This window comes from Idiotropiscis lumnitzeri, chromosome 7 (assembly GCF_059441095.1).
Source record: "Idiotropiscis lumnitzeri isolate Australia: NSW breed Sydney's pygmy pipehorse chromosome 7, RoL_Ilum_1.0, whole genome shotgun sequence".
Lineage (NCBI taxonomy): Eukaryota > Metazoa > Chordata > Actinopteri > Syngnathiformes > Syngnathidae > Idiotropiscis > Idiotropiscis lumnitzeri.
In genome coordinates this window covers 21,979,691-21,994,369 of record NC_142397.1, presented here as the reverse complement: position 1 = coordinate 21,994,369, position 14,679 = coordinate 21,979,691, and the positions used below count along the sequence as shown (strand labels likewise).

The 14,679-nt window shown below is 40.4% G+C and overlaps 1 protein-coding gene across 1 annotated transcript in view; it reads right to left on the bottom strand.

Moving 5' to 3' along the window:
* Nucleotides 1–4,990: 4,990 nt before the first annotated feature.
* LOC148334278 (kinase suppressor of Ras 1-like) overlaps nt 4,991–14,679 on the bottom strand; it is a 37,921-nt gene continuing 28,232 nt past the window's right edge. Inside the window, exons 14-19 of the mRNA XM_088300815.1 lie at nt 11,612–11,808; nt 11,401–11,497; nt 9,551–9,684; nt 9,343–9,474; nt 8,911–9,046; nt 4,991–5,775 (exon numbers count right to left, since the gene is read on the bottom strand). Of these exons, the coding sequence (XP_088156941.1) occupies nt 5,653–5,775; nt 8,911–9,046; nt 9,343–9,474; nt 9,551–9,684; nt 11,401–11,497; nt 11,612–11,808 (819 nt within the window). The 3' untranslated portion in view covers nt 4,991–5,652. The remainder of the gene's footprint in view (nt 5,776–8,910; nt 9,047–9,342; nt 9,475–9,550; nt 9,685–11,400; nt 11,498–11,611; nt 11,809–14,679) is intronic.

Sequence of the window (14,679 nt, the reverse complement as noted above, 5' to 3'; positions counted from 1 at the left end):
ATCAAGAAATCATGATCATATTCTTCACATTGATGTCATATTATATCCAACCATCCATCCATTATCTGTACCACTTCTCCTCACAAGGGTCGCAGGGGGTGCTGGAGCCTTCTCGCTGGCCTTACGTTGAAGGCGATGAACGTGTTTTGTGATTGAACACTCACTCGTGAGAGGGCTGCGCTATGCAAAATCAATACACCCAGAAATCGCAACTGGCGACTGTTAGAAAATGTAAAATATATTCTTGCATTTTAAAACCACAATGACCGAAGGAGGGAAAAGTGGGGATTTAATGGCAGATACACTTGCGGCCAACATTCAGTACTGTGTAAGTATCTTTCTGTATATTATTTCTCCAGCTGTAGCGTCTTAAACAATGGCAATATGAGCGGCATTTATTCAAGTCGGACTAAGTACGACTTCACTGAAGGCCTTCGTGTGAAATGCACGGCCTGCCACTACAAGAATGTAAAGTGATTGATAGCAAAATAAACTAAATTCTTTTTTTTTTCAATTCTGATAGGCCCTTGACTCGTGGAGTAGGCCCCTGGGCTCCAGCCCAGCAAACCCGTTGGTACAAGGGTGGGTTGCGTCAGGCAGGGAATCAGGCCTAAAAACTATGCAAAACAGAGCATGAGAGTTACCCGCTGTGGTGAGCCCTGACTAAAAGGGACAAAGATGAAAGTCAAACAGTAATCTGTCACAATACGTATGCAGAACCTTAATCCGTCTAATTGTGGACTTCCTCTCTGGGAAACTGGAATTAAAGCTAACATTTAACTCGACAAAAGCACCTTTTAATCACATGAGAGAAGGTTCTGCGTCCAAATATCAACTTTCATGTATTCAATAATGGATACAAAAGGCCATGAATCTGCACAAATCCACTGTAAATCTCGCTCTCACATAAACTCAAACATAAATATCAAAACACACTAGTTGATATTTTTCCCCAATTCAAAACGGTTCCCATATTTATTCACAACTTCATGCTTTCATACAAATTTCCCAAGGATGAAGAAATAAAGCACACTTCTATCCCCTACTTTTAGCTTTGCAGAAATAAGCTTTTTAAAGACAGTCTCGTCACCCGTAAGTTAGCCAGCCTGCTGCAAGTGTGACAATTTAGTGATTGTTACCGCATATATTCAGCTAGAATCCCAACCCCTCTCCTGATTGTTTATGCAAAAACTAGCGTCAACCATTGTCACTGACAATTCATTGTTGAAGTCTCAGGCGACGGTTTGGAGATGCGAGAATTCCCCCGACGTTAACGAAATGTCACAGAGACAGCACTAAAACTCCAAATTCTATCATTAAAGATAAAGTTAAAGCAATATTTTTTTTATTATTGCAGCATTTTTATTTATTTCCCCTCTGTACCATGGACAGACATTAGGAGTGTTTCCTTAGACTTGTGTAAGTTGTGGGATGTAAGTGTGTATATACATGTGGATTTGTGTACATAAGTATATACTGTGTATATTCGCATAGTTTTGCTTTTTATGAATGTTTGCTGTTAATGTTATACTTTAGCAGCTACATTACGCGGCCGTCTCTGTGTGATAAATATATTTGCTGCTGTAACAATGCAAATTTCCCTATTGTGGGACTAATAAAGGACATCTTTAAGGTACATTAGGAGCTACTGAGCAGCTTAACAGATACAAAATACAATATTTGGATTTGTAGACATTTATGTTATTGTCAGACTTCTTCATTTTAATATATATTTTTTAATTTACTACACATGTTAATAAACCATTAAGGAAAAATTCAATTTACACTCAGCTTTAAATCTAAACGGATCTAAATATGCACATTGTTAATTTTCCATAAACTTTACTGGCAGTCTTTCAAGGGAACCTTGAAGAACAAAATAAGAGTAACCACGCTGCACATTCCAAAATGTGTAATTGTACTGTATGGAGATGTTAAATTGAGTTGAGTTTCTTAAACATTGTTAATGTCATGTAACCGAATTTGCGTATATCAAAGTGTAACAGAAGTATGAAAGTAACACCGAAATCATTATTATCATAATGATTGCATTACAATACCTTGACTCATCTTCATTATAAACTAATACTGAACTACATAATATTGTTTATTGTCAGAAATGATAATGATGATAATCGATCACAACAACGATGATTCCATGATCTAACCCAGGATAAGAAAAGAGAAAGGATATACCGTCAGTTAACAATGGGCAGTGATGAACGGAGGCATATAGAATGAAGCGAAATATTGGGATTGTTAATCATGAACATGGTAATCATGTCCTACAGCAGGAAAATGTGGATCAGTCAGTATTCAGAAGTAGGACATAGCAGAATTAAATGAGAGAAACAGTGAAAATCAGACCATACCATAAAAGGGAGAATTGGGTCATTCCAAGCCAAATCACCCCCAAAAATATCTAAAAATCTTAACTGAGCTTTTTTTTTATTTCAATGAAACTTGCTGTACTTGTTGAACACAAAATCTCCAATTTTAGGTCAATCTGTTGTGAGTTGTTTGCTCTTCCCTCTTATTTTGAAATAGTTGCAGTTCTTTTTCCTGTGCTGCTCTGTATCTTTGTTTTAGTTTTCAGGGATGGACGTGCTCAGGTGTGCTGAGCTGCTCGCACACCTGTTAACCATCACTCATTACACCCAATATTTAGGTTCTGGTCAGATCTTTACTCCATGATAGAATGTCTTGTCACTTCCCAGGAACAAATTGTTTTCAATTTCTGGCTAACCATTGTCACTGAGATTTTGATATTTTCCTCAGTTGTACTTTGATATAGTGATGGGTAGATGAGGCATCCTGTATCGTTTCGACACAATGTATTGACACTGTGTTGACACTGTGTTGCTGAATACTGATACCTGGTGGACTTGCAGGAAACATTTGACAGGGTCATCTGACACTGATCTGTCAAACTAATTTTATCCAATTCCATTGATTAGCGACGTGATGTGTTTTTATATATCCTATTTCGTATTACTTTCCATCGCACTAATTATTCTCTTATCTAATTTATATATTTAACTGAATTATTGTTGTCTTGCACTGGAGAGGGGAGCTCTCTAATCTCGTTGCACACTTGAGTACAATGACAAAGGGATTTCTGATTCTGATTAGGCATTTGCTTTCATATTATTTTTACATACACACAATTTCATAAAAAAAATCTTTGATATTCGAGACGCAGTTGATAAATTAAGAGAACATCTGTCTGAATGCCCAAGTAAAAGTGTTGTGAATGACAATGGACTCATTGTAATTAAAGATTTTTATTCAAAAGAAATTAGTTTCTCCAGCGTTTTGTTATTCAGTCTATTTCTTTTTTTGAGGCAATTTCCCCCGCCTTTGAGAAAATCCTCTCACAAGGCACTGAAGAGGCCGGTGTGCACAACGCCTGTGTGGCTAATATAAATAGGTGAGGGAACGTTGCCTCCATGGACTTCCAGTATAAGAGCGGGTCTTCCGTACGTGCAACGTGTCCTGCTGACATATAGCGCTGCACCTCTGAGTGCGCATCAACAGTGACGTCTTCCATCTTGCCGATATTTAATGCAAAGTAACGCGCCAATAACTCGATGCTTGTTTTGAGCGTCCATCCTGTTGACAGATGCGCTTCCTTATGAACACAGTTTGGCGCGCGACCGCTGTGTCGACACGATTCTGGTAGTGGTCACGTGACTTTCTCAAAGCAGTACGCGCACCGACACGGGGTTTGCCCTGGAAGCTCGGCGCGCGCATCGACGCCTCGGTGTCGCTGGACCCATCACTACTTTGATATAACTCCTTGTGTGTACTAGTAATTTTTCGGTTAATAACTTTAGACTTTTGAGAGCTATTTTATGGCTTTCCCCTGTGCTTTACGTTGAGACTCATTCCTTTGTTCTCTTACAACCCCGAGTGTTAAGAGTCCAGCCACTGCCAAGACAGATTGTTTACTACTTGGTTTCTTGATTTCATAGTTTATTTGTCATATTTATATCCATCTACTTCTGGGTCCGAACACCACCAGCCTAACTCATCACACCATCGGTGTAGGGGCTTGGGAGCAACGGCCTGCTGAATTTTTACATTTTGGACAGAAATAGGTGTGGCCATCTTCAAAATGAAACCTTATATCTCTGGGACTGCTGGGTCAAGTTACAAAACGGGTATTGTTGGAAAGGGAAGGTGACATGTAATCCGAATCTGCAATAACTTAGAATATTGGTGTATATTTTATGGATTACCGTATTTTCGCGACCATAAGGCGCACTTTAAAGTCACAAATCGTCCCCCAAACAAACGAGGCGCCTTGTAATGCGACACTCCTATTATATAGACTGCATTGGGGTATTCGGAGTGAACGTTAGCACAGCCTGCTGGCCAAAGTCTGATACATCTAGCTTCAAATTCACTGTGACAAATACATTATGTGAATAAATTGGTGATTGTGCAGGAGAAAGCTGGACAAAAGGGCAGCTGTCCACGATGTCGTAGTCTGTCTTATCATTCATGTTATTGCAAGCAAGAAAATTCACAGGTTTAGACAACAGGTTTTGATTTGAAACCGTGACTCTAAGGAGTGTGGTGACCAGTGAAATCCCTCTCCTGACGTGGTCATTAGATGTGTTGCCATGACATCGCTCATTGGTCTGAGGTCCTGCTACTGACAGCGATCCCTTAACGCGTGTGCGAGCTAGCATGCGTGAGCTAGCATGCGCCTCGTAGTGTGGCGCGCCCTGTATAAGTATTAAATACAGATATAGCACCCTCAATTGGTGCTGCGGCCATTGATACAGCGTGTCTTTTGGCCGTAAAAAATACGGTTAATGGCACTAGCAACATTTTTCATGAAATGTAATCTCTCACATGTTCTCTAAAACATATAAAAGTTTCAGAGATGTCTTTATTTTTGGGGGGGTTGGCAGCAAAAATTTGTTAAATTAGCACAAACCTCAAATATTCACAACTTTCAATGCATATTGAATGAATATCTGAGGGTATGGATAATTTGAGTCCTTTTTAGAATTTGTATCTCTGAAACATTTGTGTTTTAGAGAACATTAAGTTTCAGATTATGTTTCATGAAAAGATTGGTTCAAGTCATATAATATAATTTGACCTAGAAATTAAAGTCAATTTATAGGCCAAAAAGTAAACGTAGTAAAATGTGTGCCAATCTTCTAAATGATTGCAGATTTGGTTGCCGTGTATTTCCTTTTCAGCAATATCTGTTTTGTGAAGATTGACTCAGTGTTTTTCAGATATAAAGGTTCGAAGGAAGGCGGCCTAGCCCTTTTTTTGCCAAAAATGTCGAAATTCTGTGGAATGTAGCTTTCTAACCCCTACTTTGATTAACCTAAAAATTGAGATTTAGTATTGTGCCATCACTATCAATAAGTACAGAAAGTTATACTAAAATCAAAATCTGTTTTGGCATGAAATGTCCCAAATACCTAACTTAAGAAAGGTACAAATTCAGCAGTCACTTACTGTACATTAATAATACAGTGCAATACAGCTTCATTGTTGTTGTCATTTACAGAATGTTATTTTCCCTGTGGCAGTTCATTTCCTCCTGTTTCAAACTTCACTGTCATTGAAGTTGTTGGTTGCTGGGTGGACTCCAATTTTCTGTGATACAGAGTCAGGAGACTTCTAGAAGTGTCCAGGGTGGGAGAGTCGGCGGTTCAGTTTCGGCAGCCTGTCCAACATACCAGCCAGCTGGATGAAAGTCGGCCTGTCATCTATTTCAAAAGACCAGCAGGCAGAAAGGATCTCCTGTTGTGGCAAGACATTGAGACATGCCAACGTTAGTTGTTACAAATTGATCGATAAGTTAAACTTTTCCCCACTCAACCACAACTGTGTGCATCAGCACTAGGCAATCACTATGACATGACATTTATATTGAACTGGATTCCACTTGGGAAACAATTTCAAATTGTTTATTTGATTTTCAAACACAGACACGAGGCCAGGGCTGCTCTGATGGACAGTTGCAACTTCCGGTTGGTATGGTAGTAGTTGCGACTGAGACGACCAGCTAACTGTCACGCCAGTCGCTCATAAAAAAAAGCCTGGGCTTCAGCCACAGGGCACAGGCCGCTCAGCGCAGCCAAGTGATGGACTTGTTCATTCCTTTTAATCATGAAAATTTAAAAAAAACGGCAGCACATCAGTGTGTTTTTCCACCCTTATTCATCGCACATGGAATATCTGAATTGGATGTGTCGCCCAGTATTCAAATATACTGTACACCTCAGCACTTGTTTATGTCTTTTGCGATTCTAAATCTCACATTAGTTAGCTTCTCCATCTTCTCATGTCATTTTTGCTAGGCTTGTGGCCTGCTTAGTTTACCTATCATCTACCCTTAATGATACCAATAACACTAGTCAACACATTTTTATGTATTTACTTTGTAATGTAGGTAAACCTTTCTAGATTAAATAATTACATAGATGTGGTAAAGAAATATCCATCCATCCATCATCTATACCGCCTCTCCTCGCAGGGGGTACTTGAGCCTATCCCAACAATCTTCAGGCAGCTCACACCCATACCTAGGGGCAATTTAGAGTGTTCAATCGACCTGCCATGCATGTCTTTGGAATGTGGGAGGAAACCCACACAGGCACGGGGAGCACATGCAAACTCTACACAGGATGGCCAGAGCCGGAATCGAACCCACGGCCGGTGCTGTCTCTCACTGTGACGTAATTGTGCTAACCAGTCGGCCACCGTAAAGAAATATATCATTCATATATCATATATAAATTTCAAATTTTAAAAATTGTGTGTAATATGTATGTATGTATATCTATCTATCTCTCTCTCTCTCTCTCTCTCTATATATATATATATATATATATATATATATTAGGGCTGTCAAAATTAAAACATTAACTCAGGTCATTAATCCAATTTTTTTTAACTCAGTTAAATATTTTAACTCAATTAACTCAGCTTGATTTATTTAAAAAAAATTGCATACTTTGCAAATGTTGTGCCATATTAGCTGTCTTTAGCAAATGTCAGAACAAAACACTGTTCTAGTGAACACTGCGCCTTGCAAACCAACACTGCTGGAGTGTGGCGCTTGTGGGCAGTTGTGAGAAATGTCTCAAAGAAAAATGGCTGTAAATATGTCTCCATTTCGATCGTATTCAAGAATCAAAGAAAGCTATTAGAACAGTCTTTAAATTAAATTCTTCATATTGGGTGATTTTGCATCAATTCCAAGATTTTATTCAAGTAAATATCTGAAACAAGGTTCGCAAAAAATTTAATATATCTAAATCCAGATGATTCTATTGTGTGCACCCACTTGACAGAATAAAATTGAGTACATTCAACACACCATTTTTTGAGTGAAGATGGAGTAACTGCAAATCGGGACGGTTGTATGTAAATTCAGAATGGCTTGTTTACAGACACATTTTCAGAAACAGATCGATCTGATTTATTTATTTGTGTAATTTCACACTCATACTGACACTCAAATACAGCATGTGTTTATAGTGGACCCGCTTGTTACAAACTTAATTGTTTCCGTGTGTCCATTTGTTACTTGAAACGTTTATAAATCGAGGTAATATGTCAGGTGCGTGTGTCTGTGTCCGCATTTGCTCTGGTACATTGCAGATTTGGAGTGTTGGAGTTGCCACCAGCTGAATTCCATCTCTCTAATCACTGCGGCTATTTTAGATGCTCTGGGATGCCAACACATTGCCAGGTTGTCAACATGCGAATACTTTTTCTTCAATGCCTGCCTGCCTGCCTGCCTGCCTGCCTGCCTGCCTGCCTGCCTGCCTGCCTGCCTGCCTGCCTGCCTGCCTCCCTCCCTCCCTCACTCACTCACTACTCGAGCCCCGCACCTGTGACCTGCTTTCCACCCCGTTGGGACTCCACTCCACCTCTGTTACACCGGACTTCCAAAATAAACATTGTTTTGACCGCCAACCCACACTTCTAGATTTCTGCACCTGGGTCCTCCTCTCGCCCCCAATTCCCTGACATAATATTTCCAATTGTAATACACAGAAATGCAATCAATCTGTTCCAGCCCTAAAATTGCATTTTTTCCCCAAGTGTGTAGAAGTATAAAAAAGTATAAAAACTGAAAACACATCCTATTATAAACAAATAAAACACTTGAAAACAACTATTCAGTGCTCATTAACTTTAAAGTTGGAAGGGAAAAATTGGAAGATGTCTGCTTCCATAATAACACGGAGAAAATCTGACTACAATGTTATGTCTGTTTCTTTTCGAATTCAATCTTGTTTTTTCTGTTAAAAAAAATCCTTTTGCGACATTGTCATTTCATAGATTAATTCACTGTAAATTTATTTTATTTTTTTGTTTGCCTCGCTCACACGATCACCAAAAATTGCTTTCTCATTTGCCTGGTTAATAAAAACCAGACAACACAAACGTTGCCTGATTACAAAACGTGTGAAGTAGAGGGGCCATCAGTTGGCTCCTGGCTGACAAGCACTTCCAATGTAATTCAATGTTTGGACAACTATAAAATGATATACGGACATCACAACCATCACGTGACTAGATGATCATGAATGCGGAGGTGAAACTTCCTCCTACATGTGCAACAGTTTCCGCCTTCAGGCGCGGAGGGATGTCACTCGTCTTCAGATCACAGCAATGCATTATGCACGTTGCCGATGTAGGTTACAGAGCGTGGGAAGAAATACAAGAGTGATCCTTCCGCTCGTCCATGGCAAGACAGTTCATATAGCAAAAATAGTACGTGAATAGATGTCATTTTTCTCCCCAAATTTTGTATGTAACATCAAATGTAGGCAATGAAATAGAGAATTTTACAAGGAAATCCCCACTAAAAGTCTATTATAAAACAATTTCAGGTTCCTCCAGTTCATGTTAAAGACTTACCGTAACTTCCTTGCCCAGGTTGGCATCTGTCAGCACCTTCTTTATGCCCTCATTGCTCCCCACTAACCAGATTTGAGCTTCCACAGGATGGTTGGTGATTGGCCAATCTCTAAAATGCAGCTCATACCAGATTGTACTGAAAAGAAGGCAATCTCAAGTCAAATTAAATGACAATAAAAATGTCTGTGTAATCTATAAAAAAAAAAACATTTGAGAAAAGGCACAATTTGATATGCAGTTTAACCAATCTGAACATTGTGCAGTAATTTTTCTCCCAAGGAAAGATATTTGTGATTGTGTATCTGCTTTCAGGTTCAGAATAGACCTCCATTCATCACCAACAACATTTAGCATATCAGAAATAATGTTGTTAACATAAATCTTGTTTTTTTTTAATGTAAAGATTGATATCAATTTCACAACATTCAATACCCAAAAGCATAAACATCAGCAGCTTTGGAGAAAGGCAGCTGTTCCTCAGCAACCTCTGGGCTCATCACGCGAACAATCTCCGGTGACAGGTAGTTGATCCACCCTTGGGGTATCTTCATAACACTTTTCCTTCTATTAACACAAATATATCACAATGAATGTAGACAATATCTTAAGTGTGAACTGTATACATCACTTGTATTCTTACCTGCATTCTTGTATCACACCGGCCATCCCAAATAGACCAAAATCTGTAATAACTACTCTGTTGGAGTCATAGAACACATTCTTAGACTTCAGATCCTTGTGAACAATCCCTTTGGCATGCAGATAGCCCATTCCCTTTGGGAGAGACAAGTATACAAATAATACATAACCTTTTGGGACACACAACGGGCGGGCCTCATGTTTGGAGAAAACAAATAACACAATCTGGTGTTTAGTTGTCATACTGTACGTATGTGTCTTACATTGACTTCATGCAGACCGAAATTCCAATGAAGTTAGGATGTTGTGCAAAAAGCAAATAAAACCAAATTGAAAACGAATACAATGATTTCCTTTTAAAACTATTAGAGAACACATTCAATCAACATTCAACGTACATTGAACGTATTAAATATGCTACACAGACAATACATTTTATGTTCAAACTGATAAACTTCATTTTCTTGCAAATATTCATTCATTTGGAATTTGATGCCTGCCATGTTTACAACTGTGTTACAACACCTTTCCTTTTAGCAACACTTAATAACGTTTTAAGAACTGAGGACACAATTTGTTGAAGCTTTGTAGGTGGAATTATTTTTAAATCTTGCTGTTTGATGTACAATTTAAGTTGCTCAACAGTCAAGGGTGTCGGTTTAGCGCGTCATAATGTGTCACACATTTTCAATGGGAGACAGGCCTGGGATGCTGGCAGGTCAATCCAGTACTCGCACTCATTTCCTATGAAGCCACACTGTTGTAACCTGCAGAATTCGGTTTGGCATTGTCTTGCTGAAATATGCAGGGTCATCCCTGAAAAAGATGATGCTTGGATGGCAGTATATGTTGCTTCAAAACTTGCAAATCCCACTCAGCATTAATGGTTCCATAGACATGAACAGTCTCCTATACCATCACCAATGTTGGCTTTCAATTTAGCACAAATCTGGATCATTCTTTACCTCTTTCTCTTGGATGAGATGTCTTGTTGATATATGGCAAGCACTCTGTATGGTTTTATGTTTTAACTTGACTTGTAGTTTTGGTGACACACTGTTTAGTGACGTATTCTGAAGTGTTTGTGAGCCCACTTGGCAATATCATTTACACAATGAGGCCTGATTTTAATGCATTGCCGTTTGGGGGCAATTGAAAGTTACAGGCTTTCAGCGTTGGTTTTTTACCTTGCCGCTTTACGTTCAGAGATCGCAAGTTATGGACCGTAGGTGTTAAATCTATAATTCTATAAATTCCTTGCAATTGTACGTGGAGAAATGTTCTTAAACTGTTGGATTATTTGCTCATGCAGTTGTTCCCAAAGAGATGAACTTCATCCCATCCTTGCGTTTGTATAACTGAGCCTTCCGGGATGCCAATACCAATCATGCCACGCACCTGTATCCTGTTAACCCATGGAATGCTACAAATAGGTTTTTTTAGCATTTCTAAACTTTGGCAGTCTTTTGTTGTCCATGTTCCAGCTTTTGGGAACGTGTTAAAGGCATTGAATTAAAAATTACAGGGGGCACGCAGGAACGTACAAGCAGTTCGAAACAGTGCATGTGTGAAAGTGCGTCTTGCATTAATCAGAAGTCATGCAGATGTTATCTTCTGTCCCAACGTTTGACCACAGAATGCTCCAGGCAAGCCTTTAATATTACCACTTCATATTAAAGAGTAAATATGAGTTAACTATTGTACAAGTATTTCAACAGTTGGAAAAAATATTAATATTCATCAGTTTGAACATTAAAAAATGTTTTTTGTTGTGTATTCAATTTTGAAGGTGGGTAGCTATAAGTTGAAAACCCCCAAAAAATTGATCCATTCTATATTGCTGCCTCTTACCTTAACAATTTCTTGAGCAATCTGCCGGGTATTATTTATATCCAGCAAATGACCTCTTTCTCTTACAAAAGAGTATAAATGTAGCCCTTTACAGAAACTGCAAAACAAAAATTATGCAGAATTGTCACTGATATGTTCGACTCTAAAATTAAAACAGCTCCTGTGTTTTTATCAAAAAAGCGTACGCAGAAATGAACCATCTTAGTTCTACCTGGTGACAATAGCAAGGTGGGGTGGGGCCATGCAAGCGCCCATGAACAGGATGACATTTTCATGTCTGGTTTGCCTGTAGTTCATCACCTCCTTCTTGAAAAGCTTCAAGTGTTCCTGATTATTGCCATCGACCTCCACAAGGCGAATGGCTACCTCACCGTGCCAGCGACCCCTGAACACCTTCCCCCAACGACCCTGGGGAGTAGAAAGCCAATTACGTTGGGAGTTTAACACAGATATTTGTTCTACCCCTTGCAAAGACACACATCACAACATCCTATTTTATTCACAGTGTTAAAACTATGATTAATGACTACGATTTTTTTCTTACATGAGTGCGAGGGCCATGAGGGCCTGTGGAGAAAAGTCATTTTGCCACTTGTATCCGGGATCTTTTTCTTTCAGTCAGGACCCACACTTTGTGAACACAGGTGAGGGTAGGAACGGAGAGCGACCGGTATGTCTAGAGCTTCGCCTTCCGGCTCAGCTCCCACTTCACCATGAAAGACCGATACAGAGTCTGCATTACTGTCTGTCGATCTTTTGTTACATCCTAGCCTCGCTTGTGAACAAGACGCCAAGATACGTGAACTCCTCCACTTGGGGCAGGATTTTATCCCCGACCTGGAGAGGGCACTCGACCCTTTTTCGACTAAGGACCATGATCTCAGATTTGAAGGTGTTGACTTTCATCCCAACCGGTGAGAGGTGAAGTTTGCAACTTGAAGAAGCCAACACTAGCACATCATGTGCAAAGAGAAGATTTGACAATGCGGACCAAACTTTGACACCAGTCGAACACGGATCGAACAGGTCATCCGATTCCCCATACACCCGGAGCAAAGCCCACAAGATCTTTCGGGGTACATGACCCAACACCTCTGAACAGACCTTAACAGGGGGGCTGAGCACTGTCTCCGATACCCACGTGATGGTGTAGATGTTTGTCACCCATGACAATCCCACAACATCCAGAGCCTTCAGGAAGTCCGGGGGCGGATCTCATCCTCCCCGAAAGCTTTGCCTCTGAGGAGCTTTTTAGCCACCTCGGTGAATTCAACCCCAGAGGGAGGAGCGTCCATTTCAGAGTCTCCAGACTCTGCTTCCTCAAAAGGTGTGTTGGTGGAATTGAGGAGGTCTTTGAAGTAGTTTCCCCACCCTCTCACAATGCCTTGAGTCAAGATCAGCAGCTCCCCAACTCTACTATACACAGTGTTGATAGTGGACTGAGACGGCGGATGGTGGACCAACATTTCCATGATGCCATCGGAAGTCATTTTCCATGGCCTTGCAGTTTCTCCTCGCCGACCACCAAAGCTGTATTCCGCTTGGCCAGCCTGTACCCCCCAGTTGCCTTCAGAGTCCCACAGGCCAAAAAGGCACGATAGAGTCCTTCTTCATTTTGACAGCATCCCTTACCCCCAGTGTCCACGAGCAAGTTTGTCCACAGCTTCAATCGAATGCCTCAACAGTGGAGGCTCGGAACTTAGTCCACTCGGAATCAATGTCCCCCGCCTCTGTGGAATGTGGGCAAAGTTTTAGCAGAGGAGGGAGTTAAATCACTTTCTGACAAGGGACGTTCCTAGCAAACCCTGACAATACGTTTGGGTCTGTCCCTCCCGGTGGTAATCAGTTGACAGCTCTGCCCCTCTCTTCACCCACATGTTGAAAACATGCGGCCACAAATCCGATGATCAAACTGCAGCCAAGGGCATCTTGGTGTCAAGTGCACATATTGAAACCCTTATGTTTGAACATAGTGTCACTTATGGACGATCTAGCACAGAGGTCCAGTAACGGAACACCACTCAAGTTCTGATCAAGAGTGTTTTTTATACAAATCACATCCTTCCAGGTCTCGCTGTCAATGCCCACGTAAGCATTGATGTTTCTCTGCAGAATGAGGGAGTCCCCAGGGGGAGCACGCTCTAGCACAACCTCCAAAAACTCCCAAAAGAATACTGCATTTTCAACCATAGTGCGCACCGTATTAAAGGGTGCAGTCTCAGTTGCGGATGCTATTTCTGTATTTAACAGATAAATAGCACGCACCAAATTATTGGGCGCAAGTATGTCAAGCCTTAGCAAGCATGCACGCTAAAAGATAATATAGCGTGCACATTATGTTTTGGAAAAGAGCAAAACTGAGTTTGGTTGTACTTAATTGAAGTATTTAATTTAATGTACAGACATTATTTTTTTTATCAGTCAAAGGCCTCATCATTGTTGGCCTCACTGCCCTGCAGCCCCTCAGATGAGATGCCTTTTGTAACAGTTCAACCAGCAGCACAAGCACAAGCACAAGCACAAGCACAAGCACAAGCACAAGCACAAGCACAAGCACAAGCACAAGCACAAGCACAAGCACAAGCACAAGCACATAGACTACATAGACTACATAGTATATGATCATACATTGCTGGAGGAGGCATGTTACTAGTCACCACAATACTACTTACAGTCACGGTTTCACATCTAAACAAAAACTATCACCCAACATCAACTGAACAGCATACGAGCAAACAACGAAACAACCAAAACAAGGAACAAACAAATACAATTAATGCAAAACATGTATCTCTCAAGCCATTCATAACCCAAGTGCTGGTAGTGCTTCAGCGTCAGACAATCAGATGGTTGGTTAGAGAGATGTCATGAATACTGTGCTAAGGGCAGCGTCTGTTTTTTTTGTTTTTTTTGGGGGGGGGCAGCGCCTGTTGTTTAAAAGTTATATATATATATATATATATATATATTGTTTTTTGTTTGCTATAACATCAATGATATGACAGACTACGACATAGTGGATAACAACCTTTTTATCCAGCCCTCTCCCGCTTTTACATATTGGTGTGTTGTCAACCGACTTTACTCTCAAACCGTCAACAACAGATGATAGTATCACACTGTTTAATGCTCCCAGTCAGCACAGCGACCTGGAGTCTCACACCTTCACCAACAGAGGCTGTTAGGCACACTGTGTAATGCTCCCAGTCAGACCAGCAGAGTGCTCATCAACGTCACACATACAGATTTGGAACTCGGTCCACACATAAGGCGCTTCGC